General features: G+C 45.3%; 1 protein-coding gene across 1 annotated transcript in view; it reads left to right on the top strand.

Moving 5' to 3' along the window:
• Positions 1 to 16,349, top strand: part of ELP3 (elongator acetyltransferase complex subunit 3) — a 107,702-nt gene that overhangs the window by 77,168 nt on the left and 14,185 nt on the right. The window contains exons 12-14 of the mRNA XM_038132552.1: positions 3,453 to 3,518; positions 8,344 to 8,571; positions 9,974 to 10,055. Coding sequence (XP_037988480.1) covers positions 3,453 to 3,518; positions 8,344 to 8,571; positions 9,974 to 10,055 — 376 coding nt within the window. The remainder of the gene's footprint in view (positions 1 to 3,452; positions 3,519 to 8,343; positions 8,572 to 9,973; positions 10,056 to 16,349) is intronic.

Genomic DNA, 16,349 nt, shown 5'->3' with positions numbered 1-16,349 from the left:
CAAAAAACAACCAGATTTAGCTTTAAAAAAATGCCAAAAGAGCCAGATTTGGCTTAAAAAAACCCCAAAATAACCAGATTTGGCCTTAAAAAAAAACCAAAATAACCAGATTTAGCTTTAAAAAAAAACAACAAAAGAAGCAGATTTGGCTTAAAAAAAAACCCAAAAAGAATCAGATTTGGCTTAAAAAAAAAAGAAACCAAAAAGAACCAGATTTGGCCTCATAAAAACCCAAAAGAACCAGATTTGGCTTCAAAAAAAACCCAAAAAGAACCAGATTTAGCTTTAAAAAATACCCAAAAAAACCAGATTTGGCTTTAAAAAAAAACCAAACAAAAGAAGCAGATTTGGCTTAAAAAAACCCAAAATAACCAGATTTGGCTTTAAAAAAAAAAACAAACAAACACAAAAGAACCAGATTTAGCTTTTTAAAAAATGCCAAAAGAGCCAGATTTGGCTTTAAAAAAAACCCGAAAATAATCAGATTTGGCCTTAAAAAAACCCAAAAGAACCAGATTTAGCTTTAAAAAAATTCCCCAAAGAGGCAGATTTGGCTTTAAAAAAACCCAAAAGAAGCAGATTTGGCTTCAAAAAAACCCAAAAAGAACCAGATTTGGCTTTAAAAAAATACCCAAAAGAAGCAGATTTGGCTTTAAAAGAAACAAAACAAAAGAAGCAGATTTGGCTTAAAAAAAACCCAAAAAGAATCAGATTTGGCTTAAAAAAAAACCACAAAAAAAACCCAAAAAACCAAAAGAACCTGATTTGGTTTAAAACAAAGCCAAAAAGAAGCAGATTTGGCTTCATAAAAAACCCAAAAGAAGCAGATTTGGCTTTTAATAAATCCAAAATAACCAGATTTGGCCTTAAAAAAAAACAAAACAAAACAAAAACCAACCAGATTTAGCTTTAAAAAAATGCCAAAAGAGCCAGATTTGGCTTAAAAAACCCCCAAAATAACCAGATTTGGCCTTAAAAAAAACCAAAATAACCAGATTTAGCTTTAAAAAAAAACAACAAAAGAAGCAGATTTGGCTTAAAAAAAAACCCAAAAAGAATCAGATTTGGCTTCAAAAAAAAAGAAACCAAAAAGAACCAGATTTGGCCTCATAAAAACCCAAAAGAGCCAGATTTGGCTTTAAAAAAAAACCAAAAGAAGCAGATTTGGCTTAAAAAAAAAAAAAAAAACAAAGAAAAAAACCAAAAGAACCTGATTTGGTTTAAAACAAAGCCAAAAAGAAGCAGATTTGGCTTCATAAAAACCCAAAAGAAGCAGATTTGGCTTTTAAAAAAACCAAAAGAACCAGATTTGGCTTTAAAAAAAAAACAAAACAAAACAAAAAACAACCAGATTTAGCTTTTAAAAAATGCCAAAAGAGCCAGATTTGGCTTAAAAAAACCCCAAAATAACCAGATTTGGCCTTAAAAAACCCAAAAGAACCAGATTTGGCTTCAAAAAATCCAAAAAGAACCAGATTTAGCTTTAAAAAAATCCCAAAAGAGCCAGATTTGGCTTTAAAAAAAACCCAAAAAGAATCAGATTTGGCTTAAAAAAAAAAAGAAACCAAAAAGAACCAGATTTGGCCTCATAAAAACCCAAAAGAACCAGATTTGGCTTCAAAAAAAAACCAAAAAGAACCAGATTTAGCTTTAAAAAATCCCAAAAGAGCCAGATTTGGCTTTAAAAAAAAAAACCAAAAGAAGCAGATTTGGCTTAAAAAAAAAAACAAAGAAAAAAAAACAAAAGAACCTGATTTGGTTTAAAACAAAGCCAAAAAGAAGCAGATTTGGCTTCATAAAAACCCAAAAGAAGCAGATTTGGCTTTAAAAAAACCCCAAAAAACCAAATTAATGACTAAAAAGCCTCTCACTGAAAATCAGCTGCTTTTTTGGGGGGGAGAATTTCAGTTTCACTCTTCCACCCCTTTTCTGATTGCCCCTGGAAAGTGGGAGTGTAAATCCATAAATTGCCTGGGAAAGGGGAGGAATTTGGGAAGGAATTCCTGGCGTATCCCAGGGTATGCTGGTGATCCCAAAAAATCCCCAAATCCCGGAAAAAGAATCCCAAATCTCCAAAAAATCCCCAAATCCTGCAAAAATTTCCAAAAAGTTCTCCAAAAAAACCCTTCAAATTTGGGAGGGATTTGGGAAGGAATTCCCAGCTGGGCTGGAATTCCCAGAGAATCCCTGGGAGCGTCCAAGGAAAGGTTGGAAAATCCTGGAATTGTGGGGTGGGGATGGGATGGGATTGAAGCTCCATGGATCCCATCCCAAACCATTCTGGGATTGTGGGATCCAGGACGCTCTGGATCCATCCCGAGGGGTTTTTATGGGATTTGGGGATGGAAAAGGGAAGGGAGACCCTTCCTGGAGTCCCCAATTCCCAGGGAATTCCCAAAATTCCTTCCCGGAGAGGAGCTGGGATGGGGATGGATCCAATGCCAGGCTGGGAGAGCCGGGAATGGAGGGAATTCCCTGGGAAAGGGGAGGAATTTGGGAAGGAATTCCTGGCGTATCCCAGGGTATGCTGGTGATCCCAAAAAAATCTCCAGATCCCGAAAAAAGAATCCCAAATTCCCCCAAAAAATACAAATCCCCACCCCAAAAAATCCCCAAATCCTGCAAAAACTTCCAAAAAGTTCTCCAAAAATCCCAAAAAACCCTTCAAATTTGGGAGGGATTTGGGAAGGAATTCCCATCTGGGCTGGAATTCCCAGAGAATCCCTGGGAGCATCCAAGGAAAGGTTGGAAAATCCTGGAATTGTGGGGTGGGGATGGGATGGGATTGAAGCTCCATGGATCCCATCCCAAACCATTCTGGGATTCTGGGATCCAGGACGCTCAGGATCCATCCCGAGGGGTTTTTATGGGATTTGGGGATGGAAAAGGGAAGGGAGACCCTTCCTGGAGTCCCCAATTCCCAGGGAATTCCCAAAATTCCTTCCCGGAGAGGAGCTGGGATGGGGATGGATCCAATGCCAGGCTGGGAGAGCTGGGAATGGAGGGAATTCCCTGGGAAAGGGGAGGAATTTGGGAAGGAATTCCTGGCGTATCCCAGGGTATGCTGGTGATCCCAAAAAATCCCCAAATCCCGGAAAAAGAATCCCAAATTCCCCAAAAAAATACAAGTCCCCACCCCAAAAAATCCCCAAATCCTGCAAAAATTTCCAAAAAGTTGTTCAAAAATCCCAAAAAACCCTTCAAATTTGGGAGGGATTTGGGAAGGAATTCCCATCTGGGCTGGAATTCCCAGAGAATCCCTGGGAGCGTCCAAGGAAAGGTTGGAAATTCCTGGAATTGTGGGGTGGGGATGGGATGGGATTGAAGCTCCATGGATCCCATCCCAAACCATTCCGGGATTGTGGGATCCAGGACGCTCTGGATCCATCCCGAGGGGTTTGGAACCCTGGAATTTTCTGGAATTTTCCCCACTCCCCTTCCCGTTTCCGCAGTGCCGCGACGTGAGGACGCGGGAGGTCGGGATTCAGGAGATCCACCACAAAGTCAGGCCCTACCAGGTAAAAATTCCCTTTTTTTTTTGAATTCCCCGGAGCTTTTCCCGAGGAAATTCCGGGATCAGTGTTCAATAAACCAACCACCGGGGTGTTTGCACTTCCACCAAATCCCCCGCTCCCCTTTTCCCCCACTGAAATCGGGATTTGGGGAGATCCAGTAACGCCCTGCGTCCGTTGGGAATAGGAACGGCGAGTTTAGGGATTTTTTGGGGGAATTCACAGGGTTTTTAGGCAAACAGGGTGTATTTAAATATGTATTTATGTGGGGGAAAATGTGTCTATAAATTTTTATATATATATATATATATTTATATATATAATTTTTAAATGTACATATAATTACTTCTTAATTTGAATATATTATGTATTTATTTTATAAATATATTTCTATGTTTATTTTATAAATATATTTTTCTGTTTATGTACAAATGTGTCTATAAATAAATATATTTAAAATATTAATATGAATACATATTTTAATATAAATATACATTACACTACTATTTATATATTATATGTAGAAATATATATCATGCCGATATAAATGTGTGTTTATATGCATAAATGCATATTTTTATTTAAATTTAATAATTTAAATGGATTTATATGTTAATCTTTATATAATTTATTTATCTATATTTTTATATAGATAAATATATTTATATGCAAATGTGTCTATAAGTAGATATTTATATAAAATAAGTATATATAAATATATTAAATATACATTATATAGATATATAACATATTGATATATCAATATTATATCTGTATTATATTTATTATATTATATTATGATTTTATTATATTATGCTATTAACATATATTATTACTATCATATTATAATATTAATATATTATATTATATATTAGTATATATAATTGTATATAATTATATATGTTATTATATATTAATATTATATAATTATTAATATATTATATTAATATACCATTATATAGAATTAATGTTTTATATAATATTAATATATTATATAATAGTATAATAATTATTCATATATTATATAAATTATTATATATTATATATTATTTTAATAAATATTATATTATATATTATATTATATATTACTATATATTATAATTGTATATTATATAATATATATTATATATTATATATTATATGTTATTATTATATTTTATTTTATATATTATAATATATAGTATTATATATAATATATAATATATATTATTATATTATAATATTATATAATATAAATGATATGATTTATATTATATATTATTTTTAATAATGTTAATAATATCTATTATATTATATATCAATATATTATTTATATATTTATTTATTTATTTGTGATGTATAGAATGTACACATTGTCGGTATGGGTGTGCGTCTGTGTGCATTAATGTATATTTTTATTGGGCTTTGTGTTTCTGTGTGGATCCTTTATTTGTCCCCCCGGGGCGTTTTCCATCCCAGAATCCTGAGACAATCCATGGAAAGATGCTTTGGCTCATGGGAGGCAAAGGAAAATCTGCTCTGCCGGATTGGAGCTCCCAGTTAGGAAATTCCAGGATCCTGGAATGCCTTGGGCTGGAAGGGACCATCCCGGGAATTCCCATATCCCAGAAATTTCTATCTCCTGGCAATTCCCACATCCCAGAATTTTCCATATCCTGGGAATTCTCATATCCCAGAATTTTCCATCTCCTGGCAATTCCCATATCCCAGAATTTTCCACATCCTGGCAATTCTCATATCCCAGAATTTTCCATATCCTGGGAATTCCCATATCCCAGAAATTTCCATATCCTGGCAATTCCCATATCCCAGAAATTTCCATATCCTGGCAATTCTCATATCCCCAAAATTTCCATATCCTGGGAATTCTCATATCCCAGAATTTTCCATATCCTGGGAATTCCCATATCCCAGAATTTTCCATATCCTGGCAATTCCCATATCCCAGAAATTTCCATGTCCTGGGAATTCCCATATCCCAGAAATTTCCATATCCTGGCAATTCCCATATCCCAGAAATTTCCATGTCCTGGGAATTCCCATATCCCCAAAATTTCCATATCCTGGCAATTCCCATATCCCAGAATTTTCCATATCCTGGCAATTCCCATATCCCCGAAATTTCCATATCCTGGGAATTCTCACATCCCAGAATTTTCCATATCCTGGGAATTCTCATATCCCCAAAATTTCCATCTCCTGGCAATTCCCATATCCCAGAAATTTCCATATCCCCAAAATTTCCATCTCCTGGCAATTCCCATATCCCCGAAATTTCCATATCCTGGGAATTCTCATATCCCTGAAATTTCCATCTCCTGGGAATTCCCATATCCTCGAATTTCCCATATCCCGGGAATCGCCTCTTCCTGTTCGTCCGCTGACGTTCAGGAAGGACCGAAGCGATTCTGGATTTTGCTTCCAATAAATTGAATTCCAGCAGGAATTGTTGGGGTGCTGGGAAAAGCTGGATCAGGGATCCACTTCCAAACCTTTCTCCCCATCCCAGTTCCCAAACCCGGCCACGAATTCCTGAATTTTCCTCTTCATTCCTGCTTTGGAATTCCGCTGATTCCTGGAGCTTCGAGGAGTTTGGTGCCAGAGTTTGGAGAACATTCCCAGAGTTCAGCAGCTGGAAGGTTTTTCCAATCAGAGATTCCAGGGAATTTTATTCTCCTTCTCTCCTTTATGATGAGTGAAATACTCCTCAAGGGCACACAAATCCTAAAAAATCTTCCCAGATTCCTGCAGGATCTGAGGCTGCCCAGACTCCTGGAATCGGGAATCTCTTCCCGACTTTCTGCTGGAGGCAGCGCCGATCTAATTTAAATTGTAAATTTGGGGAGGGCGAGCTCATCCCGGGCTTTTCCAAGCGGAAAATTCCCTTTGTTCGGGGTGGGTGAGTGACAGGCGGGAGCAGGAATCCCGGGAAAACCAAGGGGAGAGCGTTTTTCCATGGATGTTCGTGGGGCTTTGTGAACAAACAGCATCATCCCCCTGATGGGAGACGGGATCCTGGCACGGGGCCGGATCCCGATTCCTGGAAAACAGAGGGATTCTGTCGGGATAACGAGGAATAAATAAAGCGCATCGGGGCTGGTTTGGGTCCAGAAAACTTCCAGAGATTTAATGGGATTTCACAGGGAAAAGGGAAGGACTGGGGACAGGGAATTGTCCCTGAAGAGTTCGGGGATAGCCCGGACAGGGTTTGGAGCAGCCTGGGATCAGGGAAGGTGTTGGGGTGGGAATGGGATTGAAGGTCTGTGGATCCCATTCCGGGATTCTGGGATCAAGACACTCGGGATCCATCCCGAGGGGTTTTTATGGGATTTGGGGACGGAAAAGGGAAGGGAGACCCTTCCTGGAGTCCTGAATTCCCATGGAAGCCCCTGGATCCCAAAGTTCCTTCCCAGAGAGGAGTCAGGATGGGGATGGATCCCATGCCAGGCTGGGAGAGCTGGGAATGGAGGGAATTCCCTGGAAAAGAGGAGCTTGGGATGGGATCTTGGGAAGGAATTCCTGGCTGGTCTGGAATTCCCAGAGAATCCCTGGGAGTGTCCAAGGACAGGCTGGATCACCCTGGAATGGCGGAAGATGTCCCAGGAATGGGATGGGATTGAAGGTTCCTTCCCACCCAAACCGTTCCATGATTGTGTGCTAGAGGACATCACAATTCCCATGTGGAATTCAGCTGGCTTTAGGGAAGCTCTTCCTGTTTGCTGGGAAGAATATTAATGAATCCATGGGATCGGCTTCGGTCTCCCCACACATTTTCCTTTTTCCCTCCTCATCCATCCCCTCCTGAACCAGGTGGAGCTGATCCATAGGGATTACATGGCCAATTCCAAATTCCCATCTGGAATCAAACTCAGTTTAGGGAATCCCTTCCTGTTTGCTCATCTTTATGGATCCATCGAATCGGCTTCGCTCTCACATTTTCCTTTTTCCCTCCTCATCCACCTTGCTCCCAGAACAGGTGAAGCTGATCCATAGGGATTACGTGGCAAATTCCAAAATCCCATCTGGAATCAAACTGCCTTTAGGGAGTCTCTTCCTGTTTGCTCATCTTTATGGATGCATGGAATCGGCTCTGCTCTTACATTTTCCTTTTTCCCTCCTTTCCCTCCTCATCCATCCCACTCCCGGACCAGATGGAGCTGATCCATAGGGATTACGTGGCCAATCCCAAAATCCCATCTGGAATCAACCTGGCTTTAGGGAACCCTTCCTGTTTGCTCTGAGCCATATTCATGGATTCACGTAATCGGCTTCGCTCTCACATTTTCCTGTTTCCCTCCTCATCCACCTTGCTCCCAGAACAGGTGAAGCTGATCCATAGGGATTACGTGGCCAATTCCAAATTCCCATCTGGAATCAACCTGGCTTCAGGGAATCCCTTCCTGTTTGCTCATATTTATGGATGCATGGAATCGGCTCTGCTCTTACATTTTCCTTTTTCCCTCCTTTCCCTCCTCATCCATCCCCTCCTGGACCAGGTGGAGCTGATCCATAGGGATTACATGGCCAATTCCAAATTCCCATCTGGAATCAAACTCAGTTTAGGGAATCCCTTCCTGTTTGCTCATATTTATGGATCCATCGAATCGGCTTCGCTCTCACATTTTCCTTTTTCCCTCCTCATCCACCTTGCTCCCAGAACAGGTGGATCTGATCCATAGAGATTACGTGGCCAATTCCAAAATCCCATCTGGAATCAAACTGCCTTTAGGGAGTCTCTTCCTGTTTGCTCATCTTTATGGATGCATGGAATCGGCTCTGCTCTCACATTTTCCTTTTTCCCTCCTCTTCGTCCACCCCGCTCCCGGCTCAGGTGGAGCTGATCCGTCGGGATTACGTGGCCAACGGGGGCTGGGAGACATTCCTGTCCTACGAGGATCCCGAGCAGGACATCCTGGTGGGGCTGCTGCGCCTCCGGAAGAGCTCCCCGGAGTCCTTCCGCCCCGAGCTCAAGGGCGGCGTCTCCATCGTCCGGGAATTGCACGTCTACGGCAGCGTGGTGCCCGTCAGCAGCCGGGATCCCTCCAAATTCCAGCATCAGGTACTCCCAACATTCCCAGATTTCCCTCTGCTCCCGCCGCGTTCCATCATTCCATCCTCATTCCAGCTCCTTCCCCTCACAAAAAATTGGAATTTTATTTAATTCTGCTCATTTGCTCTGAGTTGGGATAGAACCAGGATGGGATTTGAGCTCCTTTTTGCCGGAATTTTGTTGCTTCCCAGGTTTTAGTTTTTTTTCTCAATGGGATCACGTTCCAGCCACTGCAGGAGCTCTGAGATCTGACAAAATTCCTTGAGATTTAAAAAAATTCCATTCTGGAATTAAATAAAATTCCTTTCTGGATGCTCCCGGAGCTGCTTCATCCCCAGCCCTCAGGAGCCTTTGGATTTCCTTTGTTAATTAATTCCTGCTCATTGGAGGAATTCCATTGGGATTTCCTGGAATCCGCAGCAATTCCCTCTGGGAAGGGGAGGTCCGGTTTGGTGCTGCCCACGTTTCTTCCAAAGGGACTTGTGAGGGATGGGTTCTTCCTGCTGGATCAGAATTCCCAGAAATCCGTAGCTGCCCCGGATCCCTGGGAATGTCCCAGGAAAGGCTGGAGCACCCTGGGATCGTGGGATGTGTCAGGGTTGGAATAGGGTGGGATTTAAGGTCCCTTCCCAAACCAGTCTGATTTGGACACCCAAATTTCTTTCCTTGGACACTCCCAGGGATCCAGGGATTCTCTGGGAATTCCAGCCCCTCCCCACCCTCCCAGCCAGGAATTTCTTCCCAGGATCCCACCCCAAGCTCCCCTTTCCCAGGGAACTCCCTCCATTCCCAGCTCTCCCAGCCTGGCGTTGGATCCATCCCCATCCCAACTCCTCTCTGGGAAGGAATTTCAGGATCCGGTGGCTTCCCTGGGAACTGGGGACTCCAGGAAGGGTCTCCCTTCCTCCTTTTCCATCCCCAAATCCCATAAAAACCCCTCGGGATGGATCCTGAGTGTCCTGGATCCCAGAATCCCGAAATGGTTTGGGATGGGGTCCATGGACCTTCAATCCCATCCCATTCCAATCCCACCATCCCAAACTGCTCCAGCCTTTTCTTGGACACTCCCAGGGATTCTCTGGGAATTCCAGCGCAGCCGGGAATTCCTTCCCCATATCCCACCTATCCCTGTCCTCCGGCACTGGGAATTTCCAGTTTAAAATCCCAGGATGATTTCCCATCAGGGGATTTGACCCCGGAGAACCCGTCAGAAGTTCCGGTGAATGATTCCACCGTGAGGAAAAAACTCCCTGAGGAATTTATTGTTGATCTCAATCCCGCAATAATTCCCGATCGTTCCAAAAATCCGGATTTTCCCGGAACCCATCTTCGCATTCTGACCTTGCTCGTGGCTTCTGTTCTGACAGGACTTCCCTTTTCTTTCCCCCCTGTTTTTTTCCTGCCATTCCAGGGATTTGGAATGCTGCTGATGGAGGAGGCGGAGAGGATCGCCAAGGAGGAGCACGGGGCTCGGAAAATTGCCGTCATTTCAGGTATTTTTGTTTATCCCTCGGGGATTCCTGGTTTTTTTTAGGATATTTTTATCTTAATCCGAAAATAACCCCAGCGCTGGGAGCGCTCCTGGGGTCAGGGAGGATGCATCCGGAATCGTCCCGGAGAAAGGAGCTGCGAGAAAAAGCTGGAGCCTTTCCTCCTTTCCTGTTTTTCCTGACACTGGGGACGGCAAAGGGACAACTTTGGGTCGGAATTGATGGGATTTTGGGAGCTCGAGGAAGCCTTTCCAGGTGGAATATCGGGGATCCAGCAATCCCTGTTGGAGCCTTGGGAATGCTGCCGTTCCCTGGGGAGCTGTTCCCCCCTCTGGAATACAATAATTTAATCTAGATTACAATTTTGGGGAATGACGGGCAGAGGAATTCTTGTTGCCGGAAGAATTTTAGGGGATTTAACGGCAGAGCTCCGATCCAGAGGGGTTTTTTGGGAAAAAAAATTCTCATTTTCTGCTGCCCCACCAAAAAATCCCCAAAAAGCAGAAATCCACGGCTTGGATCCGTGGCGCTGATCAGAGCTAAAATCCTGGGATTTTCATGGGTCTTGGATGAGGGTCAGCATGAGAGTGGGGACAACGTGCAGGGGGAGCCGGGTGCTCCAAGGGAATTTCCTGGATTCTGGATTTTCTGGAATTTATTTGCTGCTTGTTCCCAGGGCAGCTGTGGCTGCTCCCTCCCTGGAAGTGTCCAAGGAAAATCTGGAACAACCTGGGATGGTGGGAGGTGTCGGGGTTGTAATGGGGTGGGATTTAAGTTCCTTTCCCACCCAAGCCCTTCCAGAATTCCATTATTCCGTCTCCCAGTGGTTTCCCTGTTTCTGGTGCTCTTCGGTGTCAGTCTGAACTAGGAATTCCAGCTGGATTCTGGAATTCCATAATTCTGTCTCCCAGTGGTTTCCCTATTCCTGCTTGGTGTCAGTCTGAACTGAGAATTCCACCGGATTCCAGAATTCCATAATTCCATCTCCCAGTTATTTCCGTGTTCCTCTTTGGTGTCAGTCTGAACTGGGAATTCCACCCGGATTCTGGAATTCCATGGTATTTTCTCCCAATCCTTTCCCAGTTTCTGGTGCTCTTCGGTGTCAGTCTGAACTGGGAATTCCACCGAATTCCGTAATTCCGTCTTCCAGTTGTTTCCCTGTTCCTGTTTGGTGTCCGTCTGAACTGGGAATTCCAGCTGGATTCTGGAATTCCATGATTCCGTCTCCCAATCCTTTCCCGTTTCTGCTGATGTTTGGTGTCAGTCTGAACTGGGAATTCCACCTGGATTCTGGAATTCCATGGTTTTTTCTCCCAATCCTTTCCCAGTTTCTGGTGCTCTTTGGTGTCAGTCTGAACTGGGAATTCCACTGGATTCCGGAATTCCATAATTCCATCTCCCAGTTATTTCCCTGTTCCTACTTGGTGTCCGTCTGAACTGGGAATTCCACCTGGATTCCAGAATTCCATAATTCCGTCTCCCAGTTGTTTTCCTATTCCTGCTTGGTGTCAGTCTGAACTGGGAATTCCACCGGATTCTGGAATTCCATGATTCCGTCTCCCAGTGATTTCCCTGTTCCTGTTTGGTGTCAGTCTGAACTGGGAATTCCACCCGGATTCTGGAATTCCATGGTTTTTTCTCCCAGTCCTTTCCCAGTTTCTGCTGATGTTTGGTGTCAGACTGAACTGGGAATTCCACCTGGATTCCGGAATTCCGTGATTCCGTCTCCCAGTGGTTTCCCAGTTTCTGGTGCTCTTCGGTGTCAGTCTGAACCGGGAATTCCACCCGGATTCCATTTGTGATCTCTGGAGTGCCAAACACAAAATCCTGCGATTTCTCCAAGATCCTCAGGTTTTCCGGCTGTTTCCTTGGAGATGCTGAATTCCAGCGCTCCCGGGGGTTTTATCCGGAATAAAAACACAGCCAGGAGCTTTTCCTCCGTCAGAGGGCGGAATTTTGGCGTCTGAGGTGGAATTTTTAACACGGGAGCCTGTTCAGAGTTGCATTTCCAGCAGAACATGATTTTTTTCCCGAAGGAAAAATAGGGAATTTTGGGGCCGGACGGCGTGGAGGGGTTTGGGCGACGTTTCAGGCTCATCCCTGTGGGAAAAACGAGCAGAAATCGTCATTCCAAGGGCTTGGAAAAGAGGATCTTGGAATGCCTTTTCCACCTCCAAGTCCTGCGGCTGGTTGGGTCCTGCTCGCCTTTAGGGAAGGAATTTGGGAAGCTGGAAAAGCCCAGAGAAATCCAGGATTTTCCGGCTGATCATTGAGCACGGCCCGGGATTGACGCCGGTTTGGAAGCGTTTTCCTCAATCCAGAGGGAGGGAAATTTGGGTGGAAAATGGGGAGGAGAGGGAAATCCTGACATTTCCTGGCATCTCCAGCTGTTCCCATTGGAATCTCCTCCCTCCCTCGCTCCCCTGAGCTGGTTTTCCTTTTGGCTCTGGAGGATTTTGGGAACAATCTTCTCCATCCCCTCAGCGGTGAGATTCCGGAATTTTTATCTTCCTGCTGGGAAATCCCTGGATCCAAACCTGGAGATGGGAATGGAGAAATAAATCCCTGGATCCAAACCCAGAGATGGGAATGGAGAAATCCCTGGATCAAAACCTGGAGAATGGAGAAATCCCTGGATCCAAACCTGGAGAGGAATGGAGAAATCCCTGGATTCAAACGCAGAGATGGGAATGGAGGAATCCCTGGATCCAAACCCGGAGATGGGAATGGAGAGATCCCTGGATCCAAACCCGGAGATGGGAATGGAGAGATCCCTGGATCCAAACCCGGAGATGGGAATGGAGAAATCTCCGGATTCAAACCTGGACAATGGAGAAATCCCTGGATCAAAACCTGGAGAATGGAGAAATCCCTGGATCCAAACCCGGAGATGGGAATGGAGAAATCCCTGGATCCAAACCCGGAGATGGGAATGGAGAAATCCCTGGATCCAAACCCGGAGATGGGAATGGAAAAATCCCCGGATCCAAACCCAGAGATGGGAATGGAGAGATCCCTGGATCCAAACCCAGAGATGGGAATGGAGAAGTCCCTGGATCCAAACCTGGAGAATGGAGAAATCCCCGGATCCAAACCTGGAGATGGGAATGGAGAAATAAATCCCTGGATCCAAACCTGGAGAGGAATGGAGAAATCCCTGGATCCAAAGCTGGAGATGGGAATGGAGAAATCCCTGGATCCAAAGCTGGAGATGGGAATGGAGAAATCCCTGGATCCAAACCTGGAGAATGGAGAAATCCCCGGATCCAAAGCTGGAGATGGGAATGGAGTAATCCCTGGTTGCCTCCTGGTGCAGATCAGGAGCAGAGGGGTCACGTTGGCGTGGCTCTGAATTCCAGGGCATGGAGGGTTCTTCCAATCCCACAAATCCCTGTTTGAATCCTTGGCTATTCCTGGGAATGCAAAGCCACAGGAGGTGCCACAATCCCAAAATTCCAGGACGTGGAGGGTTCTTCCAATCCCACAAATCCTTGGTTGAATCCTTGGCTATTCCTGGGAATGCAAAGCTACAGGAGGTGCCACAATCCAAAATTCCAGGACGTGGAGGGTTCTTCTAATCCCACAAATCCTTGGCTATTCCTGGGAACGCGAAGCCACAGAAGGTGCCATCGCATCCCAGAATTCCAGGACGTGGAGGGGTTTTTCCAGGCTCCGAAGTCCTTGGCTATTCCTGGGAATGTCAAACCACAGGAGATGTCACAGTCCTGAAAAAAATGGGAATGCTGGGCTTTTCCAGGCTCTCAAATCTTTGGCATTCCCGCAGGAATCTGCCATCCCGAGGAGAAATTTAACTAATTCCATGTTTTTTCTGGGATGTGGGATGGCTCATTCTGGTGTCTGACTCCAGGAACACCCCAGTTCCTGTGCTGAGGGAAGCTGGGAAGGGAAGCTTGGAATTTCAGCCGCATCCCAGGCTGTTAAATCCCCCCAGAACCGAGAATTTCCTTGGAGAGAAGCTGGAAGAAGCTCCTCGTAAATCACAGGGAGAGCTCCAGGGCAGCCCGGAGCGGCCTCGCTTCCTCCGTAAACAGCCCCGGGGGGAATAAATCACCGGAGAAACCGGGACACGGGCTCCGGGATGAGGAGATTCCCAGGATTGATGGGCTCTGGGAAGGCTCCCCGGGGTATTCCCTCCATCCTGGAGCTGTTGTTTTTAGGAATGCCAATCCCAAGGCCGCTGATGAGAGAAGTGGCCCCGGATGAGTGGAAATAAGGAATTGGCTCTCGGATGTTTGATGGCCTCTGGAAGAGGAATTCATCACTGGGATCTGGGAGGAGCCAGGGGTAAACCTGGAGCAGGGAATTCCTGCTGTGTGCGAGCCTCTGGCTCAGGACGGGCCTAAATTCTGGAGGGTTGATGACGTGACAGCTCTGGAAACGCGTTTGGTGTTGGATTAATTGGGATTTTGGGGCAGGAAAGAGCAGGAATATCGGCTGTCCTTAAGCAAGAAGTTGGGATTCTCCAAAGTGTCCTGGCAGGAAGTCTTTATATCCATATGGATATTGTCTATATTTACATGAAGGCGAATCCTACACAAAATGTAGGAACGGGAGTTGAAAATGTGGGGAATCCTTGGGATTCCTTCCTTCCTTCCTTCCTTCCTTCCTTCCTGCCTGCCTGCCTGCCTGCCTTTCCCCCAGATCCACAATTTCTGAACTTACATTGGGTGGGAATTATTTAGAAATCAGATTTATTTCCTTCCCGGGGATTTCCTTCCCGGGGGATTTGGAATTCCCAGCAGTTGGAAGTGGGGTTGGATCAGAGCTGTGAACATTTTTTCCAGGAATTTAAAAGGAAACGTTCTTCCCTTCCATGGGAATAATTAAGGGTTTCAATCTTGTTCTCCAGGCTCTGAGCGTGGCCTTTGTTGTGTCCGTATCCCAAATTTCCTGTGCGTTTGCAATCCAGGAATTCCTGGATTAATGTCCAGTGGATTTGTCCATTTCCCTGGATGCTGATATCCCTGGATCCCGTTATCCCTGGATGTTTTCTCTGGATGTTGTTTTCCCTGGATGTTATTTTCCCTGGATCCCGTTATCCCTGGATCCCGTTATCCCTGGATGTTGTTTTCTCTGGGTGTTATTTTCCCTGGATCCCGTTATCCCTGGATGTTGTTTTCCCTGGATCCCATGTTCCCTGGATCCCGTTATCCCTGGATGTTTTTCCCCCTGGATATTTTTAACCCCTTTAGATCTCAAGGTCCATCCTCGCCCCAAAACACATCCGGATTTTTCCCTGGCCCACGGAGGATGAACATTCCCAGTGAGGAGCTGGGATTGGGGCCCTTTTCCCGGGATTCCGAGCTGTTCCGGCAGGAAGCAGGAGGTGCCCCCTGCCCTGCCCAAACCCCTCTCGGCAGCGGCAGCGGCAGCGAGGTTTTGTGGATCTCTCTGCTCATTTCGGGTGATTTTCTGCTCGAGCGGCGCCTTTGTGCCGCGGGGCGGGAGCTCGGGATCGGCATTCCGGCTGGGAGCTACGGGAGACCCTGGAGGCATCGCTGCATTATCCCCAGCTCTGAGATCCCTGGTTTTCCATTTGCCAGCAGCTGGAATTGCCGGGTGTTTGCTCTGCCTTTTGTGGGGTTTTTTTGGGTGGTTTTTGGGGCTGTTTTTGACTTTCAGTTTTACCCGAATTTGCTCCTTGTTGCCCCTTTCAAAACCCCTCCCAAACCCAAATGAAACGATTTCAGAGTCCTATCCTCTGGTCCACGAGGTGTGGAAAATATAAGGAATGTGGGGAATCCTTATGGAATATGGAGCCTTCCTTCCCTCCCTCCCTCCCTCCCTCCCTCCCTCCCTCCCTCCCTCCCCCCTCCCTCCCTCCCTCCTTCCTTCCTTCCTTCCTTCCTTCCTTCCTTCCTTCCTTCCTTCCTTCCTTCCGACACTTCCTTCCTTCCTTCCTTCCTTCCTTCCGACACTTCCTTCCGACACTTCCTTCCTTCCTTCCTTCCTTCCTTCCGACACTTCCTTCCGACACTTCCTTCCTTCCGACACTTCCGACACTTCCGACACTTCCTTCCTTCCTTCCTTCCTTCCTTCCTTCCTTCCTTCCTTCCTTCCTTCCTTCCTTCCTTCCTTCCTTCCTTCCGACACTTCCTTCCGACACTTCCTTCCTTCCTTCCTTCCTTCCTTCCTTCCGACACTTCCTTCCTTCCTTCCTTCCGACACTTCCTTCCGACACTTCCTTCCGACACTTCCTTCCTTCCTTCCGACACTTCCTTCCGACACTTCCTTCCGACACTTCCTTCCTTCCTTCCTTCCTTCCGACACTTCCTT

This window comes from Motacilla alba, chromosome 3 (assembly GCF_015832195.1).
Source record: "Motacilla alba alba isolate MOTALB_02 chromosome 3, Motacilla_alba_V1.0_pri, whole genome shotgun sequence".
NCBI classification, from domain to species: Eukaryota; Metazoa; Chordata; class Aves; order Passeriformes; family Motacillidae; genus Motacilla; species Motacilla alba.
The sequence above is the reverse complement of the archived record's forward strand: the minus strand, read 5'-3'. Positions and strand labels throughout refer to the sequence as shown.